The sequence below is a fragment of the Neolamprologus multifasciatus genome, chromosome 17, assembly GCF_963576455.1.
Source record: "Neolamprologus multifasciatus chromosome 17, fNeoMul1.2, whole genome shotgun sequence".
Classification (NCBI taxonomy): domain Eukaryota; kingdom Metazoa; phylum Chordata; class Actinopteri; order Cichliformes; family Cichlidae; genus Neolamprologus; species Neolamprologus multifasciatus.
In genome coordinates this window covers 27,453,766-27,473,747 of record NC_140455.1, presented here as the reverse complement: position 1 = coordinate 27,473,747, position 19,982 = coordinate 27,453,766, and the positions used below count along the sequence as shown (strand labels likewise).

General features: G+C 39.3%; 1 protein-coding gene across 1 annotated transcript in view; it reads left to right on the top strand.

The window, feature by feature from the left end:
* Nucleotides 1-19,982, top strand: part of exoc4 (exocyst complex component 4) — a 135,029-nt gene that overhangs the window by 94,417 nt on the left and 20,630 nt on the right. Inside the window, exons 14-17 of the mRNA XM_085138404.1 lie at nucleotides 2,243-2,379; nucleotides 3,632-3,787; nucleotides 5,417-5,595; nucleotides 16,619-16,742. Of these exons, the coding sequence (XP_084994530.1) occupies nucleotides 2,243-2,379; nucleotides 3,632-3,787; nucleotides 5,417-5,595; nucleotides 16,619-16,742 (596 nt within the window). The remainder of the gene's footprint in view (nucleotides 1-2,242; nucleotides 2,380-3,631; nucleotides 3,788-5,416; nucleotides 5,596-16,618; nucleotides 16,743-19,982) is intronic.

Below are 19,982 nucleotides of genomic sequence, written 5' to 3'. Positions count from 1 at the left end.
GAAGGTAGCGGCTGCCTGAACTACACTAACAGCCTCCTCTCCTGCAGGGTCTGTGTAATTCCTTCTACCCTGGCAGGCTGACAGGGAATCAGGCATGGACAGTAAAGGGTGCTCCCTTGGCAGAGATGAGGCCTTGGTTAGCACTCCATGGGTATGGGCAGTGCTATGGATCATTACCTCCCTCATTGGAGTAGCTGCTGTTTGTGTGTGTGCATGTGCATGCTCGTCTGCATGTGACAGAATGAGCGAAGGGGAAACTGAACAGAGAAAGAGCTATTAATATTAATATCATTTTATCACATCAGGGGTTCTTTCTTCTTTTTTTTTTTGATGATCAATTATAGTCACTACTGCCCCCTTTAGTCTAGCAGCCACTTAGTTATACCAGATAGTTAGTGACCTCGAATGTAATGGAACCTTTTTAAAAAAAAAAATGTATTACAAATGGTAGAATAGTAGATATAATACTTGTACATGGTAATTACATCTTTGAGGTCCAAGACGCTCATTGATACCATAGCTTATTTGCATACAGTACTGTGTAAACGTCTTGAGCCACCACTCATTTCTTTATATCTTACTTCCAAGTAATAGTTGAGCAGTAGTTCTCCCGGCTTTCTGGAGGCTTTGTAAATGTTTTCTTTGGACAGTGGCTGTTTTTTCACTCATTATCAGTCAAGTCTTTTTACCCGATCATTTTCAAAGGAATGTTTTTCTTGTTTGTTGTTTTTAAGACAGCCACTTAAAACTAACCATGCAGTACCATCTGGAAGGCTTCTGACTGGCAGTGGCTACTTGTTTTAGCATGAGAATGGTGCCAAATATAAAAGTAAAGACATACAATGCAAGACTATCAGTCATGGATTGGCCTCCCCAGATCCTGGGCATCAGTTCAAGCAGTGTGGGATTGCAACAAATGCAACAAAAGGCAGCAAACATCCAAAGAGCTTTAAAATATCCTTCAAGAAGCCTGGAGAACTATTCCTGAATACTACTTAAAGAAACTACAACAAAGGTTGCCTAAAAGATTTCGAGCAGTATTGAAGAATAAAGGTGGTCAGATCAAATTTTGATTTATTTATTTTTGCCTTATTTTCTGTATTTCCATGTGTGTTTGAATGTTTTAATGCATCCTTCCACCTATTTTCCATTTTCCTAGTAAAATATGAAGAACAGATGGATGGCTTGAGACTTTCACACAGTGCTACATTTAAGGCCATCGTAAATAAGTGTTGACTTTGGAATATGCTGTCTGCTTGTATGTGACATTTTGGTAGACAGCACTAAAAAACAAGGTGCTATGCTACTCTTGCAGCTGTTTGTACCTTGAGTAACGCAAGTCATTTTTCATTTTATTAGTTTTTTGCAAAAAAATGTAGGTTTTCTATTTCGCACCTTCACTTGAAACTTCATATGAAATTCACATAGTCAGAGAAGGGATACGAAGGGAAATAGAAATCATTTGTTTAAGATTGTCTTTCTGTAAATGGTCATAGGGGATTATTCTGCACTTCACTGTGCTACTCTTGTAGTTTCAGAGTAGCTGCAGCAAGGCTATCACCAGACTAATAGTGAGTTATCACTATTATTACAGATGTAGGCTAGGATTGGTTAAGTGCTGGGAGCAGCAAACTGGAACATACAGAGTTGTAATCTTATTTAACAGCTCTCAAATTGCTCAAAGGTGTGTGTTTTGAAAAAGTTTGCTTGATGTGTGTAAGTGTGAGTGTGTCTGGGGATATGAAGCTGCTCTGCTGTTCCCGGGCCAGCTATTAGTCACGCAGGAGTGGCTAATCTGTAATGGCTGCTGTCACAGCCCCGCCGTGGCTCCTGGTGATGGGTGCACTGTGACAAATGCGCACACACTCACTTTAAGCCTGAGAGCACACACAACACAGAAGTTCAAAACACACACGCACAAAAATATGTGCACTCACGCTGATGCACTTACATACAAAGAATCAAACATTTCACTAATAGTCTTAAGACTTCTGACAAGGTTCCCTGCTTTAGTCGTCAGTCCAGCCTCAGGTGAGGGCAAAGCAAGGGAATTTGGATTACTCCAATTACATTGCTACTCCAACAGACCTGATGTGAAGTGACATCTACATAAATGTTAGTCTACCTTTACCCTTTTTGTTTATTATTGAATTTCGTTAGGTTTTTCTTAAAGCTGAAGTCAGAGATTTTATGTTTAGAATTAAAAAAAACAAACACTAAAACTATTTTTCTTTCCATTTAGAGCACAGTGGTGGTGGAAAAGGCCATCCAGGATCTGATGAGCCTGATGCAGGACCTGAGTGCCTACTCCAACCAGTTCCTTGAGATGGTCTGCGACAAGCTCAAAGAGTACAAAGAAATCTGCAACACAGCCTACAGGTAAAAAACACAGAGAAGGCTGGCAGGAAGCTAAAATATAAGGTTAATTATTATGGTTTGATTTATACATTGTTTTAGAAATTCGGTTATTGCGTTTTCTTACAATCACACACACAGACACAGTGCTGTGAAAAGCTGTTCATCTGTGGCCTCTGGTACCATGTAACACCTGGCTAGGAAAAGAGAGGACTAGAGGATATGGGGGGGGTGATAAGCAGGGCATGAGACACAAGAAAGGACTGACAGACTGCTGCGAGTCCATCTGGACCCTGTCACAGGTCAGCCTCAGTCTCACTGGGGCCTCCGTGTGATAAAGTGTGTGTGTTTGTGTTGCTGAACAGGTCTCTGTCTCCCACAGCCCCACTTATGTGTGTGGTTGCAGATGTGAATGTGATACCCCGGAGTGCTTGGGGTATTAGTAATAACTGCAGAACTAAGCAGTTTCTCCAACATAGGCACAGGCAAACAAAGCAAATAGATACTGGCACTCTGCCACAGATTGTCCTCAAGCCAATTCACGGCTGCTGTAATTTTATTTTATATGTCAGTAAAGATGGTCGTAAATCACATTCACAACTCTCTGATTAGCTGGTGTTCTGTTTGTTAGCACTAAACAGATATTATTTAGCTGTACTTGCTGTATGGCTCATGCACAGCAAAAAAAAAATTATACTGGAGTTTTTTTAAAGCTAGAGGTAGGATCAAAATATTGATTTAGCGGTTTATAGTCCAAAAAATCTATATTTTAATTAAAATATGCAGGCGCTTGAATTGATACCTCAGCCTGTGTGACTAATGAGTCACAATTTTATGATTCTTCATGTTGGCCATTATAAGATGAATAAGGGTAAAGTTAACAAACTATTAGTGAAGAAGACGCTTGCAGAGGGATATGCCCAAAAATTAAAAACCATTAACTCAGAAAGTTAAAAAAGTTGAATGTCCACATTATCGGCTATTTAATAATGCTAATACACACACAGTGACAGTTCAGTGCAGTAAATCCAAATCACTGTATTGTTATACTGTCGTTATAATTGAAAACTAATAATAATATAGTATGACATCATATGCCTTTCAACTGCAAAGTTCTTTATCTGTTGGTAAGATGAAAAAAAAATGAAACTAGTTTCTTGATATTCTTCCAATATTATTAACAATGTGTTTCCATCTTAGGAGCAAGAACTTAAAAACACCTTTTTACAAGTTATTTTTTGCCCAAGTTTGCATTATTATGTCTGTTTTCCCTCAGGGGCATCGTCCAGTGTGAGGAAAAGCTGACCATCAGTGCTTCCTGGGCTAAAGATGAAGACATCAGTCGTTTGCTCCAGTCCCTCCCTAACTGGGCAAATATGGCCCAGCCCAGACAGACCCGACAGAAGAGAGAGGATGAAGAAGACTTCACCAGGTACAAATTATGCACAGTAACAGTATGCACATGTGCACATGCTCATTCATATGCGTTATGTATGTGCAGAATTAAATAATGTAAGCACACGTGGAATAGCACATACTCACATTCACAGTAGATACACAGACAGAATCAGACGTGGATGTACACAACCACACTTGAGCAATCACGCACTTAATCCCTCCCTCCCATTTTTGCGTCTTTGTTCACATATGTTTTGAACCCCCCTCTTGTTGACTAAGATGCGCCTGTAAAAGAAGTCATGATTGCTCTTTTAAACGCCCTTTATCTGGAGGAAGTAAGGAAACGAGGGAAGAACAAAATAGGAAAATATAAGGAGAGCAGACAGAGGCAGGGAAGGGGGGGGGGTCAGTCTTATCGAAATTGCCTTTGAATGTGCACCCTCTTCAGGGAACACTGGAGCTCATCGGAGCGGAAGAGTAAAGTAAATAAATAAATTGGTTATGCGGCCAGAGAAAGTCAATCTGTTGTGTGCACTCTCTTCCTCTCTCACACACTCCCTTTTCTTAGTCACACACGCGCGCGCAGAGAGCACTGAGATAGCAAGAGGGAGACCATAAGGCTGTTTGATTTGAGAGCCGTAGATGTTTTCATCACTATGAAAGGGGATTAGCTTCTGCACGACTCTCAGCCCAGTGCTTTAATAAAGCCTCATTAATAAGCCACACATGCCTGTGCCCGAGTGAGAACGCATGAGCTTGTGGGTTTTGTTTATTTTACCCATCTGTTGTTCAAAGAATCTTGATCTTGCGGGTATCCTGGTGACTCTGGAGGCTAGCTGACATGTCGTGTGTTTGCAGCAGTACAGTTTTGATTTTAAGTTATCCAGCTTCCCAGGTCTCACCCTATGCTTCTGCAACCACAAGTGCTTGAACACCAAATGCATCTCTGTGTGTTTGTTTTGGCCACTTTGTAAATCTCTGCCTTGTGTTTGGCATCTTTTTCTAAATGTTTTCCGTCACCTGTTTTTCTCTCCCACCAACTGTTGAGCTAGTGGAAACTTCTTCTTTTTTTAAGTATCCGCACTCATAAAATTGCTCACAGTTTTCCCCTCCACTCCTTCTGTGTTTATCTCTGTATCCATCCAGCTTTCAGCCCTTCTTATTTCCCTTGTGTGTGAGTCACTGTAAAGGTCAAAGCAATAATTGAACCCCGAGATACTGAGCACATAAGCATAAGATTATTATAAAATTTGAGCTATTTTCAGTTGAACGCATTAACACACAGAGGAGACGTGTGCACATCCATTCTGTTCGACAATCCATTATTTTATTACTTTAAAAAATTTACTTCTATTATTGCTTTTTATAAAATCCACTCAGTGTCTGCAAACCAGGCATTTTGAGTCCAACCAGGAACCCAATCACTGATAAATTCCTCCAAAGAATGTAACACTGCACACCGATTAAAGTGTCTTTCACAAAGTTGCCTCTGGGCTACATCAATGCTTTCACGACTTTTTTTAATACCAGCTATTTTTTTTATTTTAAATGGGTATTTGCCACTTGATTGATGGTTAAATTGTGTTTTTCTTTTGCCAAAAATATAATGTGCCTGTCATTCTAACCATACACTCTTACATCCCTCACCCCGTCCATCATTCAGGGCTGCTTTTGCTAAGGAGTCAGAGGTGCTGACTGGGAACCTCGGAGACAAGTTAATCCCACAGAACGAGATCCTGCGTGATGTCAGTGACCTCAAGGCGCTGGCCAATCTTCACGAGAGCATGGAATGGCTTGCCTGTCGCCTCAAGACGTTCTTCGTCACACTGCCTCACGCATCCAGTAAGTTGTGTAAATGTGAAGTAAACAACAGACTTAGTTGTGAACTTCCTCGAATAAGTGTATTTCTTCCAAACAAAGTAAAACCTGCACATCATAATGACAGTCGATATCTGTGAAGGTGTTATTTTTTTTGATGAAATAAAACGAAGCTAGCACAATGATATTTTTGACACAAACAGAGACATATGCAGTTAAATTTCCACCTACATCTAGTACGATGACGCCAACGCAGACATCTGTTGCTGTTTGCTGCTCTTTCTGCAAAACTCAGGTTTTTTTTTTTAATACATGAGTTTTGCTTGTGGAACGGTTGCATTTGACGAAAAGTAAGATGATCTTTTCTGTCAGTTTCCTTTCTACAGTTTGTTTTTTTGTTTTTTTCATTTATTTTACTTGAAACTGATAAAAAGGCTCTCATTGCTCCAAATTTTAACTATAGCACTTTTTTTAGAAAAACCTGAATATTTGAGGTGTAATTAAACAGTTTTGGAAACTGGACCAGATTTGTATTTGCCTTACCTGCAGCTGTTTGGCCCATGTGTGTGTGGATCCAGTGTCTACTGGATGTTCTCTGATGTGTCGGGCCTGCCCCCTTCTAACTTGATTTTCATTTTGTTAAAGTCACAATGCGCCACATCTGGCAGAGATTGTCGCTTTGACTTTTCGATGCACTGTGTGTCAGCACATAATGGCGGGCGACCACAGTTTGGGTCGTTTATGCTGAACCCTTCTCCCCAAGGCTGTTCAATATATGGCAAATATCAGAATCCAAATGATTTTTGGTCAGTGCTAAGATAATGATATAGATAAAGATTTAACATAATTAAAATAGAAACAAGTGGATTTGTTGAACTGACAAAAAGTCACTAAAACTGTAATTATATGTCAAGAAATTAATATAAATAAAATAAATAAATGAATTTGAACGGAACCAAACATACCACAGGGAGTGAATCTGGGCTTTTAGGGTGGGGCGAGCATATATTAAGTGGATGTCCTGCACAATATTTACTTCACAACAAATATACTGGGCCTTGTAAGATATGAGTTCCAAGGTTGGCAAAACATTTGAGCTTTATCTTCATTGTTAGCACTCGAGATCAATGTTGACCTTGAAAAAAAATTAAAGAAGCCATATTATATGAAAGGACATGGAGTGTCTCTGTATTTATCTTTAGTTTTTTCCTAAAATTGAAATATGATTATGTAAAGGCTTAGTATAGAAATAACTATACAAGCACTCTAAACATGCATCTTTGTCATTACACACCCTCTGATGTTTGATATATTGCAGTACGGTGCTAAATTAAAACACTGGTTTGTATTCCTAAAGATGCTGCCTCCAGTGCCTTGGGTTATTAGGTATTTATTGATCAGAATGCATAGAGATTGAACACATTGTCTGGATGGTTTATGTACAGTAGGATCACAATCAGAGATAGATGAATTTTCCTCATCTTTGCGTTCTGTGCTTTTGTAGCAACACTTCATACCTGTGCCTCATTAAATTCTTGTTTGAGTGTATTATCACACACTCATTACCTTCCCTACTGGAGTTGTCAAAGAGCACTTTACACACACACTCATTATCTTTGGTTGTGCTTCTGCAAGTGTGGGCGCCTAATCAGGACTCATGAAAGCATTTCCTACATTCCCTGCTCAGTCATCACTTTTGTATCATTAATCACTGATAAAAGAATGAAGAGTGTGTGTGTGTGTGTGTGTGTGTGTGTGTGTGTGTGTGTGTTTCCATCCAGCAAAGACTTTATGTAGATCTTATTAATCACTATTCATTAGTTGTGTTTTTTTCTAATCCCTGTTGTCACATGTCAATGTTTAATCGCCAACATTAAATTCTAGCATCTTATAATATTCCTCTTCAAGTCCAAATCTTTTTTTGTTAGCAACATTTAATGGTAGTCAGCGAGTTAGTGCTCCCATTAGTACTCCCACTTTAGAAATACCTGAACACCTGCTTGTTCATGCAATTACCCACTTAGGCAGTAGTGGAACAGAAGTCTAAATCATAGAAATCCTGCATATTCCAGTCAGGAGTTTTAGTTATTAAACATTTTAAACATTGAAAAAGAACTAACAGTGACAAATGGGCTGCTTAGTGCAAAAAAACAGACAGAAATTAGCACATAGAAATGTACTGTTGAAGAGAGAGGTCAGAGGCAAATATACAGAAAGGGTAGGCCATCTTCTCACAATGCACAGCAGATCTCACTTTAAAGCGATTACAGTGGCTTCCAGTTCTGTTAGTCAAGAACAAGTCTGCTCAGGGCGCACACAAAAGCATAGCTTGGTCTGTATCTTGATTTGTGCTGATGCTCACAGTTTGGCATCAACAGCTTGAATCCGTGGACCCAGCTTGCCATGTGTCAACAGGCCATGCTGAGTGCAGCATTATAAAAATATGTGGATTTTTTTTCCCGTGGCGCTTCAGGGTCTTGATGGCTGCAGTTTACTATCTTTTAATGACTACTTTCAAATGTCTGCCATGTCTAACTGGTTTTAGAAACATTACAGTGAGTGCAGTGGACTTCAGTGGCCTCCCCATTACATTACAGAATCCAGCAAAATTCCCTTCCATATTGATGTATTGATGTGCAGCAAAAAATCTTGCAGTACAAGAATGTCAGCATGGATTAATATCTCAAAGGAATGTTTTTAGCATCCAGTGGAATCCACACCAAAAAAGATGTTAGGCTGTTTGACAACAAACAGGGGCCCTGAACAGCATTGATCTGGTGTTTCCTATGACGTGTTTATACAATAAATGTGCATTAAATGTGCATAAAAGCTTTTCCCTAAATCATAAACAGACTCCAGACTTTACATTGTCAGCCTCAAGCAGTAGTAACATTATTAAAGATGTCATCAAGCTGCACTTGTTGAGTTTGATTGGTGTAATATTATTATCAGTCTCGAGGAGATGAAAAATTCCCTTTGTATAAAAGCTGTTTAATTTCCAGAAAAAAATAAGACAACTGCATATTTGATATCCATTTTATTGTTTTTATTGTTACTAAGGATTTATTTATCTGTTATGCTGACTGAGATTATACAACATAATAACCACATTTTAAGATTAAAAGTATCTAGATCTTTTGTCACCTTTTACAGCCTTCACATTTCCAGTTATTGTGTTGCAGTACTTCTGAGAAACTAAGCTGTGTTCACTGTGGTATCTTGGGGCTTCCGGCAGAGCTGAGGTAAATTATTCACCTTACTTGTAGGCATAGAGAGGGCTTCAACCTTTATCAGCCATTGTCACAACTCTCTGGCTTCAGTCCTCTGATTGCTCATTGAACTTGTACTTATTTTGCCCTTCCATATCGCATCTTTTTCTTTTAGAAATAAAGTAATTAAATGAGAAATATTCTTATTTAGACTCAACTTTGTCAGTGCAGTATCTTCCCTTCCCTCTCAGTCTGACGCTAGCTTCCTTCGTCTATTCATAGATAAGAATTCAATAAAAGTACGGGAAGGGACGTGACATAATTATCATTAATTCTGGCGGGTGGCACTAATGGGAAGGATAGGGCAGTCACTTATCATGCTGGGACAGCCTCCGTATTGTTCATTATTTAGTGTTTGGTGAGCCGATGACGGACTACGTGTGCAATGGTAAGGGTGCATTGTGTGTGAGTGTGCGCGCGTACGCGTGTGTGTACATAGCCGTGCACTGTATGAGATGGGACAAGGGTACAGCGGGGGAAAAAAGACCCCACCTTATCTCATCCCCCACCCCACCCCGCCTCACGTCTATGCCTCTCCAAATTGGATTTTATATTACAGAAGCAGTCAGGTATGAACAACTCATTTTCCTCTCCCTGTTTTTGCTTTTTCTTTATTTCATTTCTCTTTCTTGCATTCCTGCTTCATTCCTTCTTGGCTTTTCTTTCTTTCTGTCTTTCCTTCTTTCTTCCTTACCCAGCAAGAGTGAAGGTTCTTCCTTTTCTTTTTTGTCCAAGTGCTAAGGATCTGGTAGAGTTTGTCCACGACTCAGTAATCTCTGCAGTGGTTTGCTTGCATCGCTTTTCCTGAGGCTTAATTCGACTGGATGTGTGATTACATACATAGCCATTAAGGTCGGAACAATTCTTCCCATATACAATATTACCTCAATTTTGGGCGACTGTATTAGTCCAGAGCTTGTTTCGTTAAAAATAAAATGAAAATAAACTCATTTATGTTCATATATTTCACTCTTCACCTGAATATTACCACCAGAAATCTCATGAGACTAGCTCACTTCAGTCACCTCCCCATGACCAACTAGCATCAGTAACATAGGCACATGGCTAATTTGCATATTATTACATAGTGAACTGCTGAAGCTACTTCTCAGCCCCTGTTCAACCTATATTTATTAATAGAGGCTGTTTACACAAATGGACAGCATGCTCTATGAAAAAATGGTTAAAAATATGCAGAGTTAAACTGTACCTTTTACTACAAAGCTTGGCTAACACATCAGTAGTGTCCCTGCAGTTAGCTACGGCAATGATGCTTTCCTGTAACATATTTATCCTGATGTAGATTAGATTTAGTGCGCATACTTGCAGATTTAAGCATCTTTGAATATCTCTGTGTGTCAGAAGATGTCTGAAGTAAGCTGGCATGTGTGTGTCGGTAATAAGGGCTATGTGTGTATGTGTGTTGACAGACTGTCTGCGGAGGTGTCCACAGAAACGGTCTTATCGCCCATCTGGTTGCAGCACTGGCCATCTAATCCATTCTGACAATATTTACCTGACAACACACACATGTACACACGGCTGAGAAGCAATGCCAACCACTTTTTCTTCTTGACTTGGTTTATTAAGTAGACCTGTTATGCTAATTTCCAGCTCCACGTTTTTGCTCTTGGACTCAATTTGAGTAGCTTAGCATGACTGACTTTTAAAAAATAGTTCTTATTTGTCCCCTCAGTTCGTCCTCCGTTTAAGACAAGCCTCTTTAAATGATGTTCTCTGTCTTCTGATTGGTTTGAGCACTGTATCTTAGGCCCAAGTAAAATACCTTAAAGGAGCCACTGTATTTGACAGCCTTGTTAAATCTTATGTTGGTCAGTCTTCTCGAGCAATGCGGTATATGGTTGTGCACAAAAGTGTGTCTTAATGTTGGAAGTCTGGACATCATTAGGTAGGTGTAGATACAGACCTTTCTAATCTAGCCTGCAGGGTTTCTAGGCAGTAATCATGTGGCCTCCCTATAGGAGGCGGCTCCTTCTCATCTCAGTGGCTCACCTTAACTATGGTGAGTGCAGGTCTTTCCCCTTTAGCAGTATTTTTCTTGACTTCATTAAACAAGGGAACTTGACTGAGAAAACATTCTTATTCACTGCAGAGACCTGGGGGGGTAGTTTAAGTGGGAGATGGTGGTGATGTTTTTCAGTAATTGGCTACATTTTTATATAACTCCTTTCTACTCTTATTGACCACTCAAAGTGCTTTGAACTATAAGCCACATTCATCCGTTCACTCACATGCTACATTTACAGTGCTTCCTGTATTTCACACATACTCACACCCTTCACTGCTTGGTGTTCAATATCTTGACCAAGGACAATTTGATGGATTGAAGGAGCCAGGGATCGAATCACCATCTGATTAGTGGAAACCCACTGTTCTCCCAGTCCAACCAACTGCTAAGTAGTTTAATATTGTATTCTGGTCAATATTACAGCACTCCTCACTATTACTGTCAAAACTTTAAAGCATGAACTTTTGATTCCTTCTCATTTTAAAAGCATTTGACACAATTAGATGTCATCAGACATCAAAATCTTTTAATACCATCATTATTTTATATCTCTCCTGCCCCTCCTTTTCTCTATCTCTGTCTCTGGACCGAAGTTTAGATCTCAGTGTGCAGATGTTCGTCCTATACCAGAGGCAGCAAAATAATTAATAACTCCTTTCTTACGGAGTCATTTATGAATCATTCATCACTCCAATCCTGCAGGATACTGTCCTTTGCTTATCTCACTCGATTTTCTCTTCCATGCTATGCTGTGGATTTACAAAAAAATATGATAGGAAATATCATGTCCTGTTATTCCTCTTCTTAATGTGTTGATTATGCTCTTATTGGCAGTGGGTGCAGTGAGTCTAAGTGGTTGTGTTAAGATGAACTGTCCGTTTATGTAGGCGCATGCATTCTGTGTCTGTGTGTGAATTCCATCACTGATCTTCTCCCTTAATGTCTGCCACCCTCATCCTTTGCAGATGGCAAGCAACAGACGTTTTCCTTAGATGAGATTTGAAAATAATTGGATAAGCACAAAGCACATGCACGCATGCCTATACATGAACGCATAAGTAGATGCATGACATGCAAATAAATATCTTCACATTTAATAATGCACACACAAGAACTCATAAATAAGAGATAGGAGGAATTTAGTTGGAGGAAAAGGCAACCAGAAAAAGAAAAAAATAGAGCAAGAAAGTTGTCAGTCAGGACAAATGAGTCGTCTCCCTTTGCCCGTCTGTTCCTGACTCTAATGGTGCCCCCCATGCTGCGACGCCTCCCTCGCATCATCAAAGCAGCGCAAGGCTCGGGGTGGCAAGAATCCGAGTGTATTTTTGTGTACGTGTCCGTACGCTTGTGTGTCTCTGGTCGTGTGTTTTTCACAGACACCCCCCAGAGAGACCTCCAGCAGTGTGTGCCACAGTAAGGCCTTTTTTTCTGCTGTCAGAAAAGTGAGCGAGTGAGTGAGCGTAATGCACATGAGAGGAAACAAGCCTCCGAGTCAATTCCTGCACATATACAGACAGTTAGTGGGAAATACTCCCACAGGCAGAGCATGTGCAAGGCTTTGGCTCTCTCGCACCTGTAACTACAGAGAGAGAAAGAGATAGACGCACTCAGAGAAAATTAGTCTATATTTAAGTCTTTTGGCAGAAGCTTTAAAACATTTTTGTCTTAAAATTGTGCTTTTTTATTTTATAAGACAGTATTGTGTTTTAATGGTGGGTTCTGTATCTGTTAATGATCTCAAAGTTGACCAGGGAGTGTGAACAGCATCAGCTTCACACAATCAGGTGAAATTAATTAATGTAATATCCTCTACTCTCTTGAGAAATCATTGTTTTTCTTTCATTGAAAGCAATCTCGTTTGTTGTTCTGTTGACTCTTAGCTAGATTAATATTGGTATCTCTCAGCTGAAGATCTAAGCCACAAGACCCCCCCACAACCACCCCCTGCGGGGTGAGGGGCAATTCGATATTATAGATTATTAAATATTAAATTATTGTCATTACATATAGTAACACTGATGCTGATTGCCATTTAAACAAACAAAGTTGAGCATAATTAATGTGTAGTGTAGTCCACTTACTGAAATCAGGTTTTGGTTTCTTAGGCCAGTTTAAAGTAAAAGTAACAAAGTAACAAAAATACATTTTTAGTAGAAGTCTACCATGCTACATAATTCATTTCTAGCGTTATTTCCCCAATAGGGTATTGCTATTAACTGCCTGTAGGGGCTGTACACCAGAATTATTTTAGCTGAACTAACCATACTGTTAGTTCATACTTCCAGAACGTTCATCACTTGCAGACCTTTAATAAGAAACATAATTCCAAGCTGTTATCTCTGTATGTCAGGTACACAGGCCATAAGAGCAACTGTCACCAATGTCACATCAGAGCCCTGACCGTGTTTGCTTTTCTGATTGGACGGTCATGGCGTATACCTGACTGCTGTTTGCTTGGAGCAATGCTTTCTCATTTTCTCAGAGATATATTTAAAGTAACTACAATGCATACAAAATGTGCACTGAGGACTAGGAGGAGACAAAAGCACAACCAAAAACTTATATATTCCAGCAAGATGGGTCTTGTGTCCTTAATAAATTTTAGGAAGATGAGAGGATGACAACAAAAAACGTTTTAGGCTTGAAAAGTACAGCAGATTAGCAATATGTTAAAGTGATGTAAGATTCTTAAGAAATAGGCAAATTTCCAGCAAAGAGTTGACATAGGACCTGAGAGATGCATCTGGCCCTTCAGTTGATCTATCTACTGTTCACTGAAGCCTCATCAGCCATGGTCTCAGTGGAAGGGTGGCTGTCAAGAAGCCATTCTTAACAAAGGAAGGAGGGAGAGAAAGCTAAGGTAAGGGCTGGACTGAAAGTCAGTGCCAGGAGTTCTTATAGAGTAATGAATCCAAATGGTAGATTTTGGTTTCAAATTGTCTTCGGTATGTGCGTTAGAAGTCAGGAGAGGTACAACAATGAGTGTCTACAGCCATCTGTAAAACACAGTGGAGTCGTGTTTTTGGGATGCATTTCAGCCAGTGATGTTGACGATCTTGTCAAAATTTATGGAATTATAAACACAGAACAGTACTGTCATATTTTGATCCATCATGTAATAGTATCTGACTGGTAGTGGCTTCAATTTTCAGCATGACGGTGATGCCAAATACACTTCCAGTGCAACAAAACACAGTGGAACACTGTCGGTCATGGATTGGCCTCCCCAGAGCAAAAACAAAGAACAGAGCAAAACTGGAACAAAGTCCAAACAATAACTTCAAGCCTGGAGAATTATTCCTGAAGAACACTTACAGAAACTACAAGAAAGCTTGTCTAAGAAAGCTCAGGCTGTGTTGAAACATACATTTCTAAGCAGTCTTCTGAAAGGAAGAAATTGCAGTTGGGGATTGTTTTTACATGTTCTATATGTAGGCTAGTGAGAACACAGTTAAGGTAGACATGGCTTTTTTGGTGGTATAATTCAAATGGGTCAAGGAGAAGAAAGAATAATCATCACTTAATTGCAGGCATAGTTTTGACTTGTTACTTCTTTGTTCTTAGCGGTGTGTATGCATGCATGTGTACCAGCTTGCATGCATGTGTGACCTTCGGAAGGGCAGGAAGAATAACTAGGGAGCTGGTTTTGACTGCGGCACATCGATCGTGGACCCCTGCATTCTCCTGCTCAACAGTCACTCTTTGTACACACACCAACACCCTCTCATGGACACACACACACACACACACACACACACACACTCGCCTCATTGACCAAATAGACTTACATATGAGTGACGGGGCCAATTTCTCTCCTTTTCCTCCCCTTGTTAATTTATGGCCATTGATCTATGCTGAGCTGAATTTATATACACTCATCATGCTCTCTGGTTCTCTCTCTTTCACACACACACACACTCAGGTCTTTTGTGTGGCTTACAATGCAGTGCAGTGACACATGCTCTTGCTGCCTCAGCACAAGTAATGGGAAGAAAGTACAGGAACATGCTGAAGGACTCAGGAAGTGTGTGAAGCTGAACTAATGAGTTTGCGAATGTGTGTACCATATGAGCTAATGTTATTTACAGAACTTGATAATGTCAATATGGAATGGAATACATGCTTATTACTGCAGAGTATAACAAAACAACACATTAATAACAATCTTAGGACAATTTTTGGGAGCTCAAGGGCAGTTTAAGAAAAACACCACGGGCTGGCAGGCCTTTCCCTAGCTTTTAAGAACTTTTCAGCAAATTCCAAACCTTAAAACTTTGTAAAAAGAGTTACACTCTAGTTTAATACTAATCTAGCTATACAATGCACAAGTAGCCTGCTGGAGGTCATTTTGTAAGGTTCTAGCAGTGCTCCTCCGGTTGCTTCTTGTACAAAGGAGCAAATACCAGTCCTGCTGTGGGGTTGATGCCAAATATGGACCTGTCCTTATGTAACCCATGTAGCCCATCTCCTGCTATCTCACCCACATTCTTGAGACTGTGCTGGGAGACAAAGTAGATCTAGGTATGGATGGGCCATGACTGGAATAAACAAACTATATGAGCAACCTGACTGGGCTGTAATTACTCTCTAATGCTGCCAGCAGTGACAGGGCACTGACAAAAACCAAAATTAGAGAAAAACTGGTCAGGAGGGATACGAAGAAAGCAATGGTCTGTGGCCACCACCTGCAAATTCATTCCCTTTTTGGGGATTGTCTTGTTGTTGCTTATTCCAGTGCACCTGTTGTCACTTTGATTTGCACCAAAGCAGCTGAGATGGATTCACAATGGTTCATGCTTCCTAACTGGACAGATCGATGTCCCTGAAGTTTAACTGACTTGTAATATGTGTTGATTGAGTGGTCCCTTCATTTTTTGAGCAGATTAGTTTGTTGTTATTTTCTAGTCTATATAAGCTAAAATGGCATGATTTCTCCTCATATATGTTACCCATTTACCCACTGTAAGTACTTACAGTACTTATTCAGATTTGTTTTGAGTGCTGGGAACGGACAGCACAGTAAAAATACAATACAATTTACTGCAACAACAATACAAATACAATATCAACACAGTACAATAAAGTGAAATAAAAACAATATATTGCAGTACCAATACAATATGTGCAGTAAACTCATTTGCTCTTGTTCTTATTTTAACATCATCCTTCTTTAAACAGGTTATCATACTTGATGTTTTCCCTATTAGTGGGTGAATCAATAATAGTGAATCAATAATACCTGGTTAAGAGCAAAATAAAACATATTTTACAATTGAAAGCCTCAAAAACTGTTTATCTCTGACTGATTAACCCTGTTTTAACCTTTGTCTGTGCAGTGTGTCGACCAGCATGCAGACGTTTAGTGTGTGATGTTCAAAGTTATAGAAATAGTTCTTATTGAAAAATAATAAATTATAAGTAATCTCCACAAAATATAATAAGTATGAAGTAACAAAGGCAAGACAAGTGTCTTTGTTAATGTATACATTAATTTTTTTTTGCACATATTTTAAATTTTGACATTAAATCACATTAACTGAATACTTGACTCATCCCCAATTGAGCCTTTGTTATGTTTTAAAATGCACCTGTTAAATGAGTGTACGCACACAGCCTTTCAAATAGCTGTAACACAGGATGCAGAAACCATTTACAATGGTCCTTTTACTCACTTCAACTGCTCCTGTTTGCAATAATTGAGTTTTTCTATGCCTATTCTCATCTTCCTACATCTCTATGATCTCAACAGACAGCCAGGTGGTTGGAGAGAGTGAACGCAGCAGGGAGCAGATTCTCCAGACCCTCAACGACCTGTCCAGGGGCTTCCAAGATATTGCAGACCGTTGCCTCCTAGTGCTGCATCTGGAGGTCAGGTATGCAGGAGAAACTGCCCAACTCACTGGAGGGATATAAACGTTCAAGGATGTTTTATGTTGTCCAGATCTTATGGCTCTCCTTTATGCAGTAATATAACATATTTAAACATATTTAATTATTTTATTTATACAAATATTTTTACAATACATATTTAATATAAAGAAATTGGCCATAATAGTTGATCATTTTATTAGGCAAGTCATAAAAGTATAAACAATGCATACACAGAAAGCATTAGACTCTAAATGCAGAGTTAAAAGCAGGTTGTGTCAAATTGAATTATACGAGCATGGTGATGTATTCACCTTAAGGTAATGAGTTTTTAGCATAAATAGGTTTTGGAAGACAAAATGTTTTGAAAACAAATAATATCACTGGGAAATTCTATTGCTTCAGCTATCATCATTCACTGGCACGGTGTGACATGCAACAAAACAACTGCAGTCATTGTTTTCCAAGTCTGCACGCTGCCACCATAATGAGTCATGTGGCAATGATGAGCCTCAACTCATCAAGGTCCTCCTGCACATATTATCTGCCTGATATTTTTATGTGAATATTATTTGAAGCACATCAAATAATGCCACTCTGCCTGTGCGTGTTGCACTTCCCCTTCACCTTCCCAGGAAGTCTGTAATCACTACGTTCATAATATTCATTTGCGTCACTGAACAAAGAAGCAGAATCATACTGCCGCTGAAAAGGCTGGGGTCACTTAAATGTCTTTGTTTTTGAAACAAAAGCTTTTCCCCCCCATTTAAAATAAGATCAAAGTAGTAAATTGCCAGATTTTAGAAGAAGTATACTACTCTCGTAACAGACCAGTTAAAAAACAGACACAGCGAGAACCAACTGAGCAAGTAAGAAAAGTACATCAGAGTGTATTGTTTGAGAAAACAAAGAGTTACCGGTCTTACTCAACAAGCAGCTTTGTAAAGTGGTATCCAGAAGACACATGTTTCACCATGAACAGTAAAGAAGTGGCTCCTTGATGCCGGCTTTGGGACGCGAATTTAAGACGAACTTGCAAAGACAAATCCATGTGAGACTGGCCAGAAGGAGATGAAGATTGTGATTGTCAAACAAACATAGACTTGGGGTGGGGGGTGCTAGTTTCCAAACAGGAGGACAGTGACCAAAGCAGTCACTTTGACAGCAAGTTTTCGATTTCGTTTGTTTCTAAGTTGTATCGTTTCTCAAGGGCTGATCAAATAGGTGCATCTAACCTTATTGCATAATGTGCATGCATCCAAACTCGTCCCACCTTTCTAAATTATTTAGAACTTACTCAGTTCTGATTGGCTCTCGTCTCTCAAGGATAATTTTCATCAAATTTTTATTTGTTGACAAACTTGTCAGTACACGTGATTTTCAGTTACATTTTATTTAGTTATCGTCTTGTTTTCGGCAAAAAATAAAAGTTCGGTGACGAAAATTACTGGTCAAGGAAATGAACACTGAACCAAAGCACAGGTCCAAACTGCTTAAAGAGGAAACAGTCAAATGCTGTGGTCTCTGTTATGGTGTGGCCTGCACAGTCACTGGAACACAACCCGATTGTTGTTGACAACTTGATTATATGGTATGTAAGAAGCAGCTGTCAAACTAATACAACTTGTGAGAAACGCTTTGGGAAACATAGGGTCAAATTTCTCTGGAATGCCTCAGCAAAATGCCAAAGGTCTGCAAGGCTATGACTGCTGCAGATGGGCAATTCTTTGAGGAAGGTGAAGTTTAAAGGACAAAATGTTTATTTTACTAAAAATGTCAATGTCTTGGCTATATTTCCTTTTACTGTACAAGGTCATTCAACGAATACAAGTGCGAGTTATGAGTTACCCCAAACTTTCAAGCCATGTGTATTTGGTTCCTACACACAACATTGCTCAGAGCACGTGTCATTAAATCAGATGAGTTAAAAGAACCAGTGGCATCACACGCATGCCCTGAATGCACGAGTTCAGAAATGTATCTTCAGCGTGTGTTTTGAATGTCAATATCTAAGTTAATTTACCACACCATATACTTTCTCACACCCACATCCTCTAATAGTCCTCCATCATCCCTCCCCATTTCTTCCATCCATCCATGTACTACTATTTCCCTCTAGACCATTGTGTAGCTTATGCAATATTGTTGATGATTCCAGTAGAAAACCCTCCCTGAGGCTGATGTCTAGCTATATGCTACACTCCATTGACTCTCCCCATCTAGCAAATTTCCCTTGATAGTGGTACCAGCTAAATGAAGCCATGAGCAAGAAAGAAGAAGGGGTGGGTGGGGGGGTGGATGAAAAGATGGAAGAGAGATGAGTGAAGTTAAAGTAGGAGTGGGGGTTAAAGAAGAAAGCTAGAGTGGGCTAAGTGGGAGAAATGATTGAATAGAGAGAGGAGGTGGTCGGATGGAGGCTTTGAAAATGCTGTGTAGTTGTTGGCTTTGCCTTAGGGAGGAAGAGAAATTCACCCATATAATTTTATACCCTTCAGCTCTGGGCTGTGTGATTATGGAATTATAAAACTATTGACTTTTTAAGTCTAGACCGAAATTATCTTTCTGTGGACCTCAAAGATCTCATACTAATTTATAGGTCTTTAGGGAACCTGAAAAAAACAGAATGTATTGTTAAAGGATAGGTCAAGATCCACCTGCTCTAACTATTAAAATCCTAAAAGTATTATTAGATGTTTATACTATGGGCAGGAAATATTTGGATAAGGTTGAGATTAAAGGGTGGGTTTACTTATTATCGGTATTTCCACTTAATAATCCCTCTAAAATGACATTTTTACATAACAATAATCAAAACTTTGAGAGCATTTCTGGTATTTTAGTTTATTTGTGGCATTTAGCTATGAATGCATTAAAAAAAACGGCTCAAAAATCTGACTAGGAAAAGGTGAATACAAAAACTCTTTGGCAAGGTCCTCAACCCAGTTATTCTGCTATAGCTGGGAGCTTTATTGCCATTCTGGTACAACAGTCTTCCTTTAACTACTGCCTCTAAAACACTCAAGATAAAATATGCGAGGAAATATACACAAAACTGTGTTATAGACATAAGTGTGCTTTCTACAAATGAAGTAGTTTGAAAGGACAATTTACCTTAGTAGATTTATTAGACATGGCATTAAGTATATAAGCAGCTCCATTTAAGGTTTAAAACTCCTCAGAAGTGCACAGCATATTCAACAATCTGCTGTACAACACTTTGCTCAGGTGACTGGTATCCAACAGTG